This window comes from Chamaea fasciata, unplaced genomic scaffold (assembly GCF_029207755.1).
Source record: "Chamaea fasciata isolate MVZ Bird 193981 ecotype frontalis unplaced genomic scaffold, bChaFas1.0.hap1 SCAF_23, whole genome shotgun sequence".
Lineage (NCBI taxonomy): Eukaryota > Metazoa > Chordata > Aves > Passeriformes > Sylviidae > Chamaea > Chamaea fasciata.
Window position 1 is genome coordinate 3433190 of NW_027094108.1, and position 17392 is coordinate 3450581.

The 17392-nt window shown below is 52.4% G+C and overlaps 1 protein-coding gene across 1 annotated transcript in view; it reads left to right on the forward strand.

Annotated features, from left to right (window-relative positions):
- Positions 1–16884, forward strand: part of AJAP1 (adherens junctions associated protein 1) — a 37994-nt gene extending 21110 nt beyond the window's left edge. The window contains exons 3-6 of the mRNA XM_066203089.1: positions 3232–3319; positions 6049–6291; positions 7451–7581; positions 12216–16884. Coding sequence (XP_066059186.1) covers positions 3232–3319; positions 6049–6291; positions 7451–7523 — 404 coding nt within the window. The 3' untranslated portion in view covers positions 7524–7581; positions 12216–16884. The remainder of the gene's footprint in view (positions 1–3231; positions 3320–6048; positions 6292–7450; positions 7582–12215) is intronic.
- Positions 16885–17392: the final 508 nt, after the last annotated feature.

Sequence of the window (17392 nt, forward strand, 5' to 3'; positions counted from 1 at the left end):
CAGATGTGATTTCTGATGGCTGGGGAAGCCGTAAAGCTTCTTGAGTCCAGCCGCTTTGCCCCAGCTTCTCCACAATGCTCAGGAGGAGGCACGGGCATCCCAGTGCTCAGGGCATGTGAGAACAGATGAAGGAGATTCGTGGCAGGGATGAGGATGGGATGCTGAGGAGAGGGAGATCCACACAGCATATGTGTGGGAAGAGACTGGAGGTAGCCATATCTGGCCCATAAAAGTAACTCCAGTTTTCTCCCTTTCAAATGAAATAGAGCTGTTTTCTCCTTTTTCTAATTTTATGCAGCTTCAAGGCCTTGACGAGGGTCTTCAAAGAGTTGCAGCTCGTAGCTGTTTTTATTGGGAAAATGAAAAATACAGGCTCCCTAACCAGAGCTGTTGAAATAAAGGCCTTGGGGGATAGAGGTTCTCTTTGTTTTTAATTAAGAGCTTATATCTCCTGTTCGCTGCCATTGCGCGCTCCTGCAGTAGCAAGACATTAGTCTCAAATGGATTTTCTCATGGAATTAATTCCATTGATGCAGAGCTGTCCGGGAGCCGTTTCAAAAAGGTGGCCAGAAAGGCCAAACCTCAGCACTTTCATCTCAGCAGCAAATATATGGTCTTTAAAATAACAGATAAAAAAAAGCCCTGGCATTGGCTTGCTCTGAGAAGATTGGGGTTTTGCCCGGGATGTGGGGAATCGGGAGCTGGGTTGTACTGCCTGCTGGGATTCTGTGGCCCCTCTCCCCCCACAGGGGAGATTAGAGGCCCCAGAGAGAGCAGAGTAGGACGGCACGAGAGTGGAAAAACCCAGAGATATTTCAGCATTTCCGAGGGTTCAGAGAGCGCCTTTGAAGAGCTTTCCCTCCTGGCAGGCGGCACGCGGAATTCTGCTGCACTAGCAGAAGCGCAGAGGCTTGGACACACTTTCGGCTCCATTAAATACTTCTCCTGTAATTACCCTCCAGTTAAATGGTCACTGCGTCAAATTGCCTGGTAAAAGCCTTGGCAGGGGGAGCCCTCGCCGGGCCCTGGCGGGGCTGAGGCGTTCCAGGTGCGGGGGCCGGTGCCGGGTGTCCCTCCCCGCGCCCGCCGCTGCCCTCCCTGCAGCTCGCTGTTTCCGCGGTTAATAACGTGTAATTACGTGGCCGCCGGGTTCTGTGACCCGCTGGGATCGGAGCTTTTGCCATGGAGATGAGCAAACAAAACCCAGGCACTGTAATCCCTGCCGCCAGGGTCTCTCTCTGGGCGCACAGGCTCTCATGGGGAGTTACACCTGTGCTGGGCAGCTTCCTACACTGGAGGAGGAGGAGGATTTTGCTCTATGAGCTATTGATTTTAGCTTCCAAGTCCCCTTCCTTCATCCAATTGGGCTTCGAGGGCTGTATCTAAAATACTGCCTTGCCCTTAGCAGCATCTCTCTCCATCTCACCTCACCCCCAGGGCGCTTTATGTCCCTACCAGGGCGTTCCCCTCTCAAAGGGTGCCGCACCCATTAACCGCACCCCTCATAGATTGGATATTTGCTTGATCTTGCTCCGTATGGCCCTACATTCTTTGAGGGCCTAGAGGAAAGGATTTGATATATTTGTAAATTAGGAATAAAGACCTGCTGGTGTTCATTGCAGCAGGTATTGCTGTAGGGCTTCCCAGGGAACCATCGTGGGCCACCTGTTGTGTCCCTTCCCTCTGTACGTCACCACCATTGAGACAAGATCTCCTGTCCCCCTGAAACCCCCCTGGCTTCTGGTGCAGAATTAATACATGATGCAAAGGAACTTTGCTGTGCCAGTACATATGGCAACTTATGTGTGTGATGGAGTCTAAAATTATCCAGCCTTTCTTAAATCCATGTGTCCTGCTCTGAGGAGCTGCCATCCTTCCCAGTGCTCAGCCACCTGCAATCTGTTCTGCCTGTGCCTTTCCCATTACGTAAATGCGAGGACTAATTGCATCATTAGGTTCTCCCGTGGCCCTGCCACCACTGCTTCAGCTCCCAGTGTTGCAGAAGGTCTCCTCCCTGACTCCGCTTCTGTTTTCAAAGGAATCGGGCACTGGGCTGGTTTGATTTTATTTTTAGAGTCTTTCCTTTTATCTTTTTCAGCAGCGTCCCACTGGGAGCTGCTCCAAGACTGCCGTGCAGGATGCGGCCGGGCTGGCTGCTGCCAGGGTGGGCGTCATTGCTGACCTGGCAGGCGTGGGCACGAGCTGCCACCACGCTCCCCGGGCCCGTCAGGACACGGTCCCATCGTCACCACCCTCTGGGAACTCAGAGTGTGAGGCCAGAACTCTTTCTCTGGGCCTCACCTTCAGGAGGTGGGGTGCCAGTGGGAGGTGGGGAGTCTTCCACTGTGGCGTTTTCCCTGTGTATTCCCCTGGGAGATGAATCCCAGAGGTGGAGCAGCCAAGGAGTGAGCTCTGGTTCTGGCTGGAATTGGCTGCTGCCCACTCTGCCAGCACGGGGGCCACAAGTGAATCCTTCCCCACAAGCAGTGGATGCCCCAGTGCTGCCCAGTGGCCCCCAGGCACCCCCAACTCCAGCTGAGCTGTAGCCCTGGCACTGACGCCGTCCTTGCCACAGACGCATACGGATATATATATAAAACTGCTTATTTTCCTGTCATTCTGAGACTTATTTATTTATTAAAACTACCATCCATCAGGAGCTGCAACATCTGTTTGTGAAAAATAGCACATCCTTGGGCTGCAGCCAGGAAAAATCATTTCATTATGAAATTGCAACTGTAAGGCAGCACAAAATCACAAACATAGTGTACAGCGAGCTGCTTTTGTTTCCAAACTGCTCATTAGGAATGATCCACGAGCCAAAATGATACCCCGTGGAAGGTGAAGAGGGGGAAATGAGCCCACCCAACCTGCAAAGCGAGCAGCCGTCAGTGCCGTAATTATTATCCCTGGTGAATCCCGCACCCGGTGCAAGGCTGCGCTCGTCTCCCTTTCTGTCCCAGAGGGGAGACGTCTTCACTTCTCTTCCGTTCTTCGTGCCTAATTCGGGCTGACAAGGAACATACTTGAGAGGATAGGAAATGAGGAGCCTGGCTTACAGATTATTTTGTGTAAGGCAGCAGAGAGGATTGCGGCACCGCTGCCGGGGGCTGTGTGTGGCCCCACGCTGGGAAAGGGCTGGGAGGGGGGTGGTGGGGGGTTGTGTGGGGAGGGGGACTTTGCTGGGGTCCCCTCAGTTCCCATCCCCACTGTCTTTTCTTCTGTCTGCAGGTCTGGCAGTTCATCAGATAATCACTATTACCGTGTCCCTCATCATGGTCATAGCTGCGCTGATAACAACTCTTGTCTTAAAAAATTGGTAAGGTCCCTCCTGCTCTGTTTGGCTTGGGGGGTGGCGTGGGATGGGGACAGGGTGGGGGTGGAGGTGCCCATCCTGCTGCAGGTGCCAAAGCCCATGGCACCTGCCAGGATAGTTTTGGAAAGGCATTGCAGGAGAAAATGGGGGGAAAACCTCCAAAGGAAGTTGACGCATCCGGGTTCAGCTGCGCCCCCACAGCTTCCCCCCCTCACAACACCTAGCCAGTGGCTTTGGGGACCAGCATGTGGCCGAGGTTGGGTGTGGACAAGTCTCATGGGACACGTGCACATTGCCACTCCAGGGCTGAGTGCCTCAGCACGATGCCACCTGGAGAAGTCAGAGCCATGTGTTGGGCCACAGCAGGTGTTCCCAGGATCTGCCCACTTCTCCGCCACCTTCCCTAAGGAGCTTTGATGCTGCTCCTAAAATCCCCAGCCTGGCAGCTGCATCTCCTGCCCTTCCCTGAGACCCCAGGGACAGAAGGGCACCTTCGAAGCCCCTCAGGTGCCATGGTTTGTAGCATGCCTCAACCCCCAGGGCGCTGCTGTGCTCCTCTAGCTTCATTTGCTCCCGTTTATTCTCTCAGCATGGCTGGGCGTATGGCAAAATAGGTTAGCTTTCGCTCCAGGCACTCCTCACTTTACCTATTTTCCCAGGGAAACTGGCCTACTTTGAGGTCAGCATTGCTGGCATAGCGACATGGCTGCAGCATGGGGCTGGGGGGAGAGCTGGTGGCTCTCGCCTCTGGCCTGGCCGAGCTCTGCGTGGGTGCTGCAGCAAATCGATTCCTGCAGCCAGGAGGCAATTACAACACCAAGTTGATGAGGAGCCTGCTAGCTAACTGGGGTGAGAGGAGAAGCCCTTTGCAGGGCTGTGGAGGCATCCTCATCTTGGCAAAGCCATTATGTGGCGCAGCAGCCGACCAAAAGTGCTGAGATTCTGGCCCCACAGCTGAACTTGCTTTGGGGAGCAGGCAGTGACACTCCCTCCTGTAGCTCAAGTGAGATTTAATTCACTAAACTTCCGTGGTTGCCGCAGTGTTTCGGTGAAGGAGCAGGGAAAATAGTTTATAAAACACTTGTGGGATTTGTCTCCAGTCGCAGCAGTGAGCGGTACGAGTCATTGATCCAGCTGACCACAGCTTGGCAGAACAGCTCAGTAACTGCTGCTGAAGCCAAAAAGGGGAAAGAATAAATCCAGTGATCGGTGTAGAATAGAAATGCTTTACAGTAAGTGAAATTGAGAAATCACCGGGGAAAATCCTCAGCAGGGGAGCGTGAGCAGCACCCAGGTGTGTCCTAGGTGAAGAAACAGTAGCTGGGAGTTTGCTCAACTCTAACCAAACTGCCTCAGTTCATTGGGTGAATCATGAGGGTGCTCCATGGCAGGGCTGACCCACATCACACGCTCTGGCCCCATCCCCATCGGGGACACAGTTGCCATCCCCATCCTTTGGCTGGCGTTTGTCCCCCTCGAGCAGGACGGGTGAGCAATGGCTGCGTGCCAAGCCAGCGTCCTTCTTGTCACTGCTCCTCCTGCACACGTGTTGTGGGGAGACAGCAGTTGGTTTAGGGCTGTCTCTTTCAGTTGCATCAACTGGAGCAGAGCAGGCAGTGCCCCGCTGCTGGCAGATGTTGCCACCCCGGCCAGCGCTGCTCCTGGCAGAGCCCCACGCTCCTGTCCCCAGGGGTGCCCCTCCACAGCCAGTGCTGGCATCCCCAGCTCCCACCGCCCTCGGAGCTGCCACCTCCCAAAACTCCAGCATTGTGTGAGGCGCTATCAATCCCATCTGGAAAAAGTGGCATCTTAATTAAATCAGTGTCTAGACCCTGAAATAGGACCAGGCGATTGAGGGCGGCTCCTGCGAGCTGGGGTTCTCCTTGTCTCTGACGTACTGAGCCAGAAGTGTTGTGCAACCACGAGATCCTGATGAAGCCTCCGGAGCTGGAGGAGCCCCCGGAGAGCAGGGCTGCCCTGCCAGCCATCCCTCTGCTGTGTCACCCCAGGTCCTGAGCTCATTTATCCTGAGAACTTCCAACCTGTTGGTGTCTCCCAAATGGAAAGGGTTTCACTTCATTGTTCTCACCTACATATTTTCACTTAAGAAAAGGCTTTTGCTTCCTGCAGGTACAAATGTGTGACTCATTAAGTCATTCCTCTGATGGTAAAAAGCTTGTGTCTAAAAGGTAAATTTGATTCTTAAAAAAAGCACTGTGCCAAATGACTGCTTGTGGCTGGTCTTTCCAACTCTGTATTGGAATTGGAATTTCTGAATTCTAATCTAGTATTGAGCAATCTGTAATGTCTGGTCAATCAGGTGACTTCCCCTGCCAGGTTTCAGGGACACACTGTGCCTCCTGTCCCTTCTGCTTTGGCCTTTCAGGCCATAACAGACTTATAAAAATGATGGAGGGCAATTTTTTACACAGACAGACAGTGGGATGGGACAAGAGGAATGGTTTTCAGCTAAAGGGAAGACTTAGATTAGATCTTAGGGGAAATTTCTTCCCTATGAGGGTGGTGAAGCTCTAGCACAGGCTGCCCAGAGAAGCTGTGGCTGCCCCATCCCTGGAAGTGTCCAAGGTCAGGTTGGACAGGGCTTGGAACCACCCTGACCTAGTGAAAGGTGTCTCTGCCTATGACAGGGGGATGGAACTGGAGGGTTTTTAAGGTCCCTTCCAACCCAGACCACCCCATGATTGTCTGATTCTCTCTCCCCCCCATCCCAGCTGCGCACAGAGCGGGCGCCCGCGGCGCAACAGCCACCAACGCAAGCTGGACCAGCAGGAGGAGAGTTGCCAGAACCTGACTGACTTCGCCCCCGCCCGCGTGCCCAGCGCCCTCGACATCTTCACCGCCTACAACGAGACGCTGCAGTGCTCCCACGAGTGCGTCCGGACCCCCGTGCCCGTCTATGCAGAGGACACGTTGCACTCGCCTGGGGATTACAAAACGACCTTTAATGGAAACAGGTGAGGTGGGCTGTGGTTTCTCCGCGGGTACGGAGCGCTGTCCCGCTGTGGTGATGGAGCCCTGGCGCTCAGGGGCGATGTTCTGGCAGCATTTGGCAGAGCCGCCTTCCTCTCGGGTGCTCACCCACTCATACTTCAGTGTAAGACTGTCTCCCTGACCCCCAGTCCTGGCGGTGAGGCTCGGTGGGTGCCTCAGCACTCCCTAGCCCTGCAGGACTGGGGGAGCTCAGCACCACATGGTGTTCAGTTCCCAGCTGCTGCTGCTGCTCCTGCCAGCACGTAAAATGCCACTGGATCCATTTTTCCAGCGCCCGTGCTGTCTCCTCAGTGGCATCGGCAAAGCTGCCGGGCTGCAAACAAGCGGGTGATTAATGGAGGAGCAGGCAGCGAGAGCCAAATGAACCGTTTGGCTGCTGTGAAATAACGGCGAAGCGTTAACAAGGAGCATCACTGGCAGCCAAGGGATGTGGCCGTGCTCTGCCAGCCCCTTGCCTGCCCAGAGGGAGGGGATCAGGAGTGGTGGGGTTGGGAGCGATGTTTCCCACACCACAGGCTGTCTCCAGAGCGCTTTCACTGGGTGCTGGTGTGGTTTCACCATATGGGTAAAGGTGTGTCCCCATCTAAGGTAGAGGGGAAGCCAGACAGAGAGTTTTGAGAGAAATGAGAAAGCTGATGCTCCAGGCAGCCTTGAGGAAACCACAAGATGTGTGGCAGCCACAGCCCAAATCTGTCTGCCCCAAGGACAGGCCTGGAGCCAACTTCATTGATGCCTTTTCAATCAGCATCTCTTGTGTGTGTGTGGGGTTCTGCTCGTTTGCATTTTCCAGGGCTCCTTCACATCTCAGAAGGTGGAGAATTGGCAGGGATTGCCACACCATTTTGTTGGGTGTCCACAAGTCTTGGTTTGATATGAACTCCAGCCAGGTGACAGAGGGTGCTTGTGTTCTGGCTAGCAGTGATCATGGCTTTCCCACCATCCAGGGATACCTTCTGGGACCCTCTATCCCAGAGCACTTCCAGGCAGCCTGGTGAACCCAGGCCCACTCAAAGCATCACTCTAGAGAGATGTAAAAAAGCTGACTGTGCAGCAGGCCACCCCGGCTTGCACTGTGTGTGTTACGTACCAGCGTGTACAAGCCCCTCTTTCTGCTCACTGCAGACCCTCTTCTTCTGACCGGCATCTTATTCCCGTGGCCTTTGTGTCTGAGAAATGGTTTGAAATCTCCTGCTGACTGGCCGAAGCCTGTTTGACTTCTGGGGGCAGGGCAGACGCCAGCGGGCTGTTTCCTGGTACGTACCGCGCTCCCTGCGTCCATCCCGCATCCATCCTGTGCCCCCACTGTGCCCCTCGTACCCTGCCTGGTGCCATCCTCCTGTCTGCACTTCTTTCGGTGTGACTGGACATATTTCATGCCATGGATGGGGCGTTGGGAGCCAAGCAGCTTTTCCAGGAGGTTAATTGCAGACAGGCCCATGCTAACAGGCAGACACTGGAATGGGCAGGGACTCAAAAGCAAAGGGTCCCTGGGGCAGCCTTGAACTTCAGCCTGATCCCATGGTTCCAGCCCACCTCTGAAACCTCAACAAGCCACAGTAATTTCCGTGCTGGGAAATGGCCTGATCTGTAATTAACCTCTGGTGGCATGATGGACAGCCCGCCTCGTCCAAGCGCCACACGACCAGCATGCACACTCCACCAGTATCTGAAAGCTCATTTGGTGATGTTTGCTGTCATGAACACTTCCATGCTCACTGCAAAGGTGCTTGGGTCCTCTTCCTCCTCCTCCTCTTCCTCCTCCTTCTCCTCCTGCTGCTCTGCAAAGCCAACCCTTTAAGCACAGTCCCCAGCAGCTGGTCACACCTGGGTTGTTGCTGTGACTGAAGGAGTGCAGTGGTGTTGTTCTGGTTGCAAGAGTACAATCTTTGGGGGTTTTCTTCTCTTTTGTTGAGTTGGCCTGAGCCATTTCCATCTCCTTGTGTCACTTTTGAAGGTGGCACAGCCAATAGCAGTGTCAGGAAAAGTCTGTGTGTGCCAGCTCGCTCTGGGCAGTGGTGCCCGCTCAAGCCACGTGCTCAGGTGAATTAATTGCTCTGTCCCAAGTCCCTGCTGTAATGAATCATATATTCAGTGTAAATGAATTTTCCAGCCTTCCCTGGCTGCAGCTCGCTTGGAATAGCCTGTTTAACATTATGCACAGCTATTGAACACAGAAATATAATTAGATTAGAATGGAAGGGAATAAAAAGTTAATGGTCTCGGCCATGCTGGGGCTGGCGGCGTCTAGACAGGGCAGGTGAGGTGTGTGCCAGCACAGTGGGGCAGAGAGCAGAGATTCATCTGGCATGGTCCCACTGCCCCCCCAGAGCCTCTTCTGGCTGCCACAGCTTCACTGGTGAAGGTGAAAGACTCACTCCTCATCAACTGATATGCTCATGTTTTTTCTCTGCCTCCATTGTTGTGGCCACTGTCTCAGGGCACAGAGGGCAAAGGAACCCAGGCAGAAGCTGGTACCAGGAGTGTGGGCAGCAGGGGAATGAGCATGAAATGGAGGATCTGTATGGAACACCAGCCTCAGCAAAAACCCACTGGGCCTTTTCCACCCTCAGTTTTGTAGTTTGAGATGTCTTTCCATTGGCTTAAAGTAAATTAAAAAGAGATAACACATAAAGCAAGTCTGCTACACTTGATGCCATCTACAGCTCTCCATGCCTCAGGTAGAGGGAAGGAAGGAGCGGCTTGAAGTACTGTAGGAATCCTGTGTGGATCCCACTGCTCCTGCCCCAGGTCCTGTGAAACCCTGGGCCACAGACTGTGCCCTGGTCACCTCTATAGATTTCTTTAAATAGCCTGAAGCCATTCCATTACGCCTTATTAAATCCTTGAAATTCTCATTGACCCGTTTTCATGGAATCCATAAAATGCACATTGATGCGCTCTGGAAAAATCTATCCGGCTTGTACCTGGAGCATTAGCTCTGTAATGGCACTTCAATTACAGATGCAATTCTGGAAGCTGCTGTTTGGTTTCATTAACGATAACGAAATGAGATTGATCCCAAACCTGTTCTACCTGTTCTCTGCATGTTTAGTCTGCATAGGTGTGTTTGCACCAGGGTGTTTCTGGGACACACTTGCCTAAGTGGTGTGTCCCAATCGAAACCAGGTGCCGGTGGGAATTCCCTCAGGTGTAATGAGCATTCCAAGTTTCATGTGTCACTGTGTAAGGTGCAGATGGCATTGAGATGAGCTCCCTGCTAGGCTATCCCTGCCACCGTGGTTGCCTTGTGCTGTCACCAGCTGCCAAGTGCCAGAGGAGCAGTGGGATGGAGGGAAGCAGAGCAGTGGAGGCATGGAAGATGCCTCTCCAGCTCTTGTTTCTAGGGGAGAGGCTGGTGGAAAAGGAGATGCAGCTGCTTGGGCTGCACTGCTTCCGGGGGAATGAGTGCTTCCTGGCTGGCATCCACAGCCACAGTAAGGTCACCTGAAAGGGACAGTTGCTGTTGACCCACTGCACCACAGCAGAGAAGGATGTTCTGGAGCATGTACAGCTTTTTGGCTGGAGGGGCCACATGCAGCTTTTTCCTCACAGCCCCTTTCTCCTAGTGTTTTACAAAATTTAATTGACAGCTCTTCACAGCTCTGAGCTGTCTCATTGGCACATTAGTGCTCCTGATGGTGTGGGGCCAGAGCTGGACGAACAAGGCAGGTGGCATGTCCCAGGACAGGGATGGCAGGACAGAGGTGGTGCAGATGTTTTGTTGAGATGACCACTGGGAGCCAAGTTGGAATTTGAAGTGAACTTGACATCTGACAATCCATCAGCCTGGTGTGGGGACTGACCACAGTGCTGCCCAGCTGGCACACCGGCCTTGGGTGATGCTGACAGCATCATCAGGCTGGGCTGAGCAATTGAGGAAGCAGATATAAGGGACAGCACTGCAGAGCATCTCCAGCCTGCAGAGCTGCAGGCAGCGCTGTGATTGTGTCAGGAAACCTGGTGAAATTCATTTAGGTACACAGGGAGCAGATGTTGAAGCTATTTCCTGGGGTCAGATTCCTCCTGCACCAGCAGGAGCCGTGGGGAGGGTTCCTGTGCTGCAGGCGTGGTCCCCACCAGGACACTGTCCCTCCCCACAGCTGGTGATGCTGCCTGTGGCAAGCAGCTGGTGGAGCTTTCCAGCAGATTGCCTGTGCCTGTGGCCAGGCCCCACTGGAGCACCAGCTCCTTGGTAGGTGTCACACCTCAGTGGATGTCACACCTCAGCAGTGGCTGCCAGCAGCTACTCCTGCAGGCAGAGAAGTCAGTCTGTCTTGCAGCAGCCTGGCATGGCAGTGCAGCCTCAGTGTGGCCCTGGGCTGGGTAGGTGAGGACTAGAGCAGTCAGTGGAAGCTCCAGGAGTTACGTGAAGGGAGGGATGAAAAGGAAAACTTCTCTTGCCTGATGCCGCTGGTGCTGGAGGAGCCCCCAGACAGAGGCAGGAGCACCGCCACTCTGCAGACCAGCGCAGGACGTGTGCCAAAGACTTGAGTGGCTTTGTCCAGGCACCACAGCACAGGGTGGCTTGGTTTGGCTTGATTTCATCCTGGCTTTGGGGCTTTCTGAAATGAAGTTTGAGATTCCGCATTATTCTTGTCCTTAATCCCACTCTCTTTGACTGAAAAACCCCATGGAATGAGATTATACAAAAATCTGTAAGGTTGATCAAGTGCTGACCTACTTTGCACAAAGAGGCTATTTGGGATACAATACCAATTGTACATCCTGCCGTCGTGCATTAACCAGTGCTCACCCGGAGCCACGGGACGCCGGGCACCGCTGGCAGGGAGGGGACGCTTTGGGACCCAGCAGCTGTGCTGGTTTGGTGACACTGGCCTGACCCTGCCCTGGCACAGGGCGGGTGAGATCTGACAGCATTGTGTGGTGATGCCTCGCTCCAACACGGCAGCAGCTGCTGTGCTGGCCGCGTTCTGCCTAACAACAGCAAATGGCTTGTGTTAACATTAACAGATAATGAGTCATCATAAAAGATCCCGGCTTGTCTTCGGAGGAGTAGCAGCAGTCCCAGCACAGCCCCAGCACAGGAGATTAAGGACTCTGGAAAATCTGTCTCGCTAATTAAGACTTCAGGGTTGTTCTTGGAGATGGTGTATTGGGCATATTGCTGAAAAATAGTGATTTTTTTTTTATTTTTTTTTTTTTTTTAGAAAAAGAACCCTGCAACAAAAAGCACACCACGTTCTAGGTGCTGATCCCAGCCAGACAGGGCACAGATTAGGGATGTGTGGATTAGGAATGTGTATCCTGAGCGCTGCTGTACAGGGTGTAGGGACCTGCTGGAAGCTGTCCTTGGCACACCCTGCTGTGCTACAGGTCATGAAGTGTCACAGACATGTAGAGCAAGTGGCCACATGCCAGTGATGGGGAGTGATTGTCTTCACATTGAGGGTCCAAGACTGCATAGGGAGACATCTTCCATTAGATGGTACATAAATAGCTTAAGGACTCTGATAGGATCTCTGGTTTGGTGCTTAACCAATTCCCTATTGATTCTTTAGATTTAACTTCAGAAAATCTCATTAGTGCTTGTCATCGTCTGCTCGTCTGCCAGAGCACTCACTGCTCAAGGCCCGAGTGTGAGAAGCTGCAGAACACAGGGATGATCCCACTCTGGAAAAGGCCCTGAGGAGAGAGAAGTGGTGTCCCCAATCCTCAGCACAGACCAGCAGCTGTGGAGAAGGAGGAGGAAGTCACTGACACCCTGCTCCCTCCATGCTCTGCTCCCCCAGGAATCCTGCACCTCCACAGCCAGGGGAAAGGAGGAGAAAACCTCCAGGCTGTGGGGGCTCATCCAAGCAGTGACACACAACATGGTGCAAATTCCCTGTCATGACTTAATCTTTCTTTTTCTTCTTGTCCTCAACAGGATTCCATTGGTGAACCTGTAAAAAATATAAAAAAAATAATGGGTTACCTGTACCTACCATTTCTGTTTACCAGTAGGAGACTCAAAGAGCAGCGTTCTATGGGCCAAATATATTTTTATAAAAATGAACACGCCTATAGGTAACTGCGTTGTCAAGGAGCACGTTTTTGGGAGGAGAGAAAGGAAAGTGTGCGAGCAAAGAAAATCCCGTGGAGGAGGAGGAGGAGGAGGAATCAGCAAGAGATGGAAAAGGGAAGGATGAGCGCCTGGAGCCCGGCCATGGACGGTGACTCTGAACCTGTGCCAATAATACCATTATGTGCCATGAACCGATGCAAAGACTTTGCAAAGAGCCGAGTCAATAACGCCTGGAAATGTTTGTGGAGGACGAGTGGGGCATCTCTTCTGGTGGGATCATCCATTTCGGTCCATATGCGTACATACATGCGGTATATGTAGAGGGGGGAAAAAAATATATATATATACACACACAAACACTTTTTGTACTGTAGCAATTTTTGAAGATCCTAAATACTCATTTTTAAAGAAGATGTCATGGGCTAAAAGTCTCATTTCTTTAACATGCATCATGCAAACTGGGTGATCTGATGTTTTCTACTTTGGCAGCTTGCCTGTCAACCTATATGTGTATATATAGGTAGACATATATACATATATATACGTGTGTGTGTGTATGTATAGACATATATATGTATGTATACATATATATATATAATTTTGGTTCTTTTTGGAAATGCTTTTCCAGCGTTGCGACGTGACCGTGGTGGGAGACGGCTGGGGCTGTGCTGCTGGCAGGAAGCAGAGGAAAAGCTTCCCAAAACCATCCAGAGCACAGCTCAAGCCAGTGCTGAAGGTATTTCCAGGCTTCTGTACCCCGATACATCATCAAGGTCGATGGGAAGAAGCCGGAAAACCTGGGCCTGCCCCGTATCCACAGGGCTGTGATCTCCACCGTGCTAGGCATGACACCTCGGAGCTGGACGGGGCAGATCTTAGGGGTGGACTCTCAGAAGATGGACCTCTCTTGGCACAGAAGAAAAATTTTAGGAGTGGGGTGTGGGAAGGTTTTTGGAAAACGGCTTCTAAATTGGCCACGGAACCAAAGCTTATTCAGCCCTGTGTAAGAAACAAGAGGAAGGGGCTTGTTGCCTCCTGCCCCAGCCTGGGGCTGTGGGATTGAGAGAGCCTCTTCCTTTGTTCTCCTGGTCTTGGCTGGCTTTGCTGGAGCAGGAGGAGACACAGCCAGCTGTTCACAATCCTGGAGATCTCTTAATAGTGTTTAAAGGGAATTTTTGCCAGGGAAGCATGATTCTGCAGGCTCCAGTTTGGTGTGTTGCTCTAGAAACAAGTCCATGCCCGTCCAGCTCCTGCTGGGGTGGGTGGTGTTTGTGGGTGCTGACCCTAAACCCTCTGTCCAAGTCTTTCCATGGAGTCGGGTGCTGCCGTGCCGTGCTGCACATCAGACACTGGGATGGGTCTCACTCGGGTCCCTTCAATGTCAAATGGGTGGAAACGACAGCAGAGATCAGACCAAAGTCCTCCAGTTCTTTTTGTAAACTGCCCTTGGTAAATACTAGTGGTTTTTTAGAATTGTCCAGATCCACGTTTCTACTCCCTCACTGATTACTCAGCTCCTTTTCTTTATGATAACGAACGTGCAGTTTAAAAACAACAAAAAAAAAGTAGAACCCTGTGGTGTTGCGCATAGCCACGCGTGCGGTCTCTTGTTCCCGTGTCCTTTTCTGTCCTTTTCCCATAGAATTGCACAGTCTGGATTATTTGTCCTGAATTTTTGGACGCTGCCTCAGACAGAAGTCTTCCTTGCCAGCCCTGACAATTACCTGCGGACTTGAGCCAACCATCCCCTAGGCAGAGCAGTATCTCCTGGGTGGCTCATGTGCAGCTCTCAAGAGTATTGGATGCCTCCAGGGAGGAGAGGAGAGAGTGTCTTGCTACAGCAATGGCCTCCAAAGCTTTAGCTGTTTCTGGGAAACATGGGGAGTGTCTGTCCTTGGGAAGCATGGAGTCTGAGCGACTGTTCCAGGGTCATCTCAGTGTCACGGGGCTTTCCTCTGACGCTGGTGTCACTGGTGCAGCCCCTGCCAACAGGCTCTCCTCCCTTTGTGACTTTGTGGGAATCCATCTGCACCTGTTTTGACCCACGTTTCTTGTGCTTCTCCCCTTAATCTTCCTATTTATTTCATTCCCACAGGTATTCCAGTGTAATCGCGGTAGCAGTATGACAAGAAATATATCTCAGCTCCCTCATTGCAGGGCATCTGAAGCAGCATTCTGTGTTTCTGCATGGATGGAACCTGCTGCCCGCAGGGAAGTTGTCAGGCAGAGCTGGGAGATGCCAGGGCAGCACAGGCAGTACTGGTGCAAGCGGTGGTGATGATGCCAGTGGTGATGGAGAGGCACCTGGCTCACAGGAAATTCCCTGTGGAGCTGGGGAAGAGGAGGGGAAAGCATGTGTGTATGCGTGTGTGTATGTGTGTGTGAGAGAGAGAGAGAAGGAAGGTGACCCCAAGGATGGGCACAGGTTTCAGAGGGCAGGACTTGCATGAGCTTCCCCCCCAGTCTGCAGCAGGACATGTCCTGGTCTCCCCGGAGCTGAGCGGTGAACCAGGGAACAAAAGTAGATGCACAATCTTCCCTTATTTATAAGGACCAACAGCACTTGCACTTTATCGGAGGAAGCCTCCCCCCTCCCTGCTGGGCCACTCTGGTGGAGGGAGAGGAGGAGAAGGAAGGGCTGGGATGGAGCTGCCGATGCAGTGATGTACAAGGCAAGATCCAGGCGTCCCAACGTCTTGCACAGTGAATGGAAATGAACTGTGATGATTTCATTCCCTCCTATTGATGAAACCCAAAAAACAAGAAAGAAATGAAAATAGAAAGTCACATTTCCATGGCATAGTCTATTGAGTAGATCTTCCCACCGTGGAAAAGTAGGGAAGCATGGTGTTCTCAGACACGCTCCTGTGGGAGCTTTGTCATGTTTTGGGCACATCATCTCACCCCGAGGCCCTGGAAGCTTGAAAAAAGAAAAGTTTTGCTCCTTGCTTTGCTGGAAGCCCTCAGCCCACTGCTGCTTGTTTCTTTTTGGTTCATTTTCCAGATTCTTTAGCCCCTGAATAGTCCCTGACAAACACACCATGGCAGCCAAGAGGCTGCCACATTCCCCAGACATGTCATGGAGTGTCTGTGTGTCACTTGTGGCTGTGTCTTAGAGAAAATGGTGTGGGACAAACCACCCATGGCAAGGAGGGGTTGGCTCTACTTGGGCCCTGCAGCAAGCCCAGGGCTGTCTGGGACTCTCCTCCCTCCACATCCCTTGCAAACCCTGAGCAGGAGCCACAGGATGTGCCGCTCCCACCGGGCCGGGAAGTCGGTACCACTGCTGCCACTGGCACCGGCATCCAGCACTGGCACTGGATAAAGGTTTGCTTTATCGTGCACCAAACTGAGCTAGTTTGGGGCTCCAGGTCCGAGCTCCCATATCATGGCACCAACAGGTAGGGCGGGCAGAGTTTGGTCCTCAATCCCTGACCTTTGGGAAGCCAGGGTCCCCCGAGGGCGGCTTCATCCCACAGCACCCTGGGCAGAGCCGGTCCTGGGCAGCCGCCCGTCTCTCCAGATCCGATCGTTTACCTTCACTCTGTCTTCCCAGCTGGAGAAAGGGCGGCCGGTGGTGGTGGCAGGAGCCGTGCTCCAGAGAACACCAGTGCTCCATGGGGCACCAGTGCTCCGTGGGGCCACGGGCACCGAGCCTGCCAGGAGGTCACCGTAGCGATGGCAGAGCCGGCGCGGGGACGGATTTCAGGTTACCTCTTCTCCACTGGCAGCTTGTTGCAAAGGAAGGTAGTTCAGCTGAAACGGTAGTTAAATAGTAGATATTCTACACATAATATATATTTTGTAAAAAAAAAATTTAAAAAATAAAATAGAACAAAAATATATCTATCCTATCTCAGCCCGCCCATTTCAGGATGAATGTGGTTGGAATTTTCGTTCAACCAGATATTAAATCTGTACGCGATTTTTTCAAAACCAGCAAGAAATCCCTTGCCATTTCCAAGTCTGTGGGTTTGGTCTCCCGAGCTCATCTAACGCTTCTCACACATTTTTAAGAATTACTCTCAGCATTTGTAGGTACATTTTTAATAGTGTCACGAGTGGAGATAATATTTACTTTGAAAAAAGTATATGTTGCACAAAAATGTACACTAAGGGCACAGATTTCTGACCCAGATTCTTCTATTTTAGGTTCCAAGGGGTTTATTTTTTTGTTTGATAGGACATGTACAGTGAAGTTTACACTTTATTTTGCCAAAACCCGTTTTCTAACATGAGACAGTTTTACTTTGTAACCGGTTTTACATCACTGAGTACTTCTTTCTTTTCCTGGGAAAATCCTGCACCAGGAGGCATCCGGTGGAAGCACCTTTTGGCATTGTGGTTGCCCCACCCGCCCACAGCGCGGGCTGGGGCAGTGCCAAAAGGACCTTTTCTTCCCGAGCGGTTTTTAATTTGTCTCTGTCCGTGGAAGCCGTGTATTTGGAAGCACTGTAAATGCCACCCTGTCCCCTTGCCCTCTGTATATTTAGTACTCTGATGTTGCTATTAAAACTGATATGAGAACCGCGCAGCCGCTGGTGACTGGGTTCCTCCGCGTGCAGCCACGGGCGCTGGGGAGGGGACGGGGTTGGTTTGGTGTCCTGGGGTATCCATGTCTCAGCAAGGAGTCCAGAGGCTTCCCTGGGGAAGGAAATCCCCCTGTTCCCAGCTGTGCACACCTTGGGTGAGCAGCGGGGAAGTGGCCCTGCCTTCATCCTGGGAAGAGGGTCTTGTGCATCCCCTTGGAGTCCCCACCACAGCAGCACCACTTCCACACCCTGTGGCACAGGCAGGAGAGTGGCAGGTCCCCAGGTTCACCCAATGTCCCCCAGGGCTTTGGGACGGCAGCTTGGGGACATTGGGCACACGACTTGGGACAGCTGCTTGGAAGAAGGAAGCCATTGAATAAGACTGTTGTGGAGTTAATTAAGCATCACTAATGATGCCTTAAACAAATAGCTCTGCTATGAAGTCACTTACCCAGCTATGTCTTTTACCCAAGGAGGAGTCCTGGCCGTGAGCAGGACCCAGGTAAG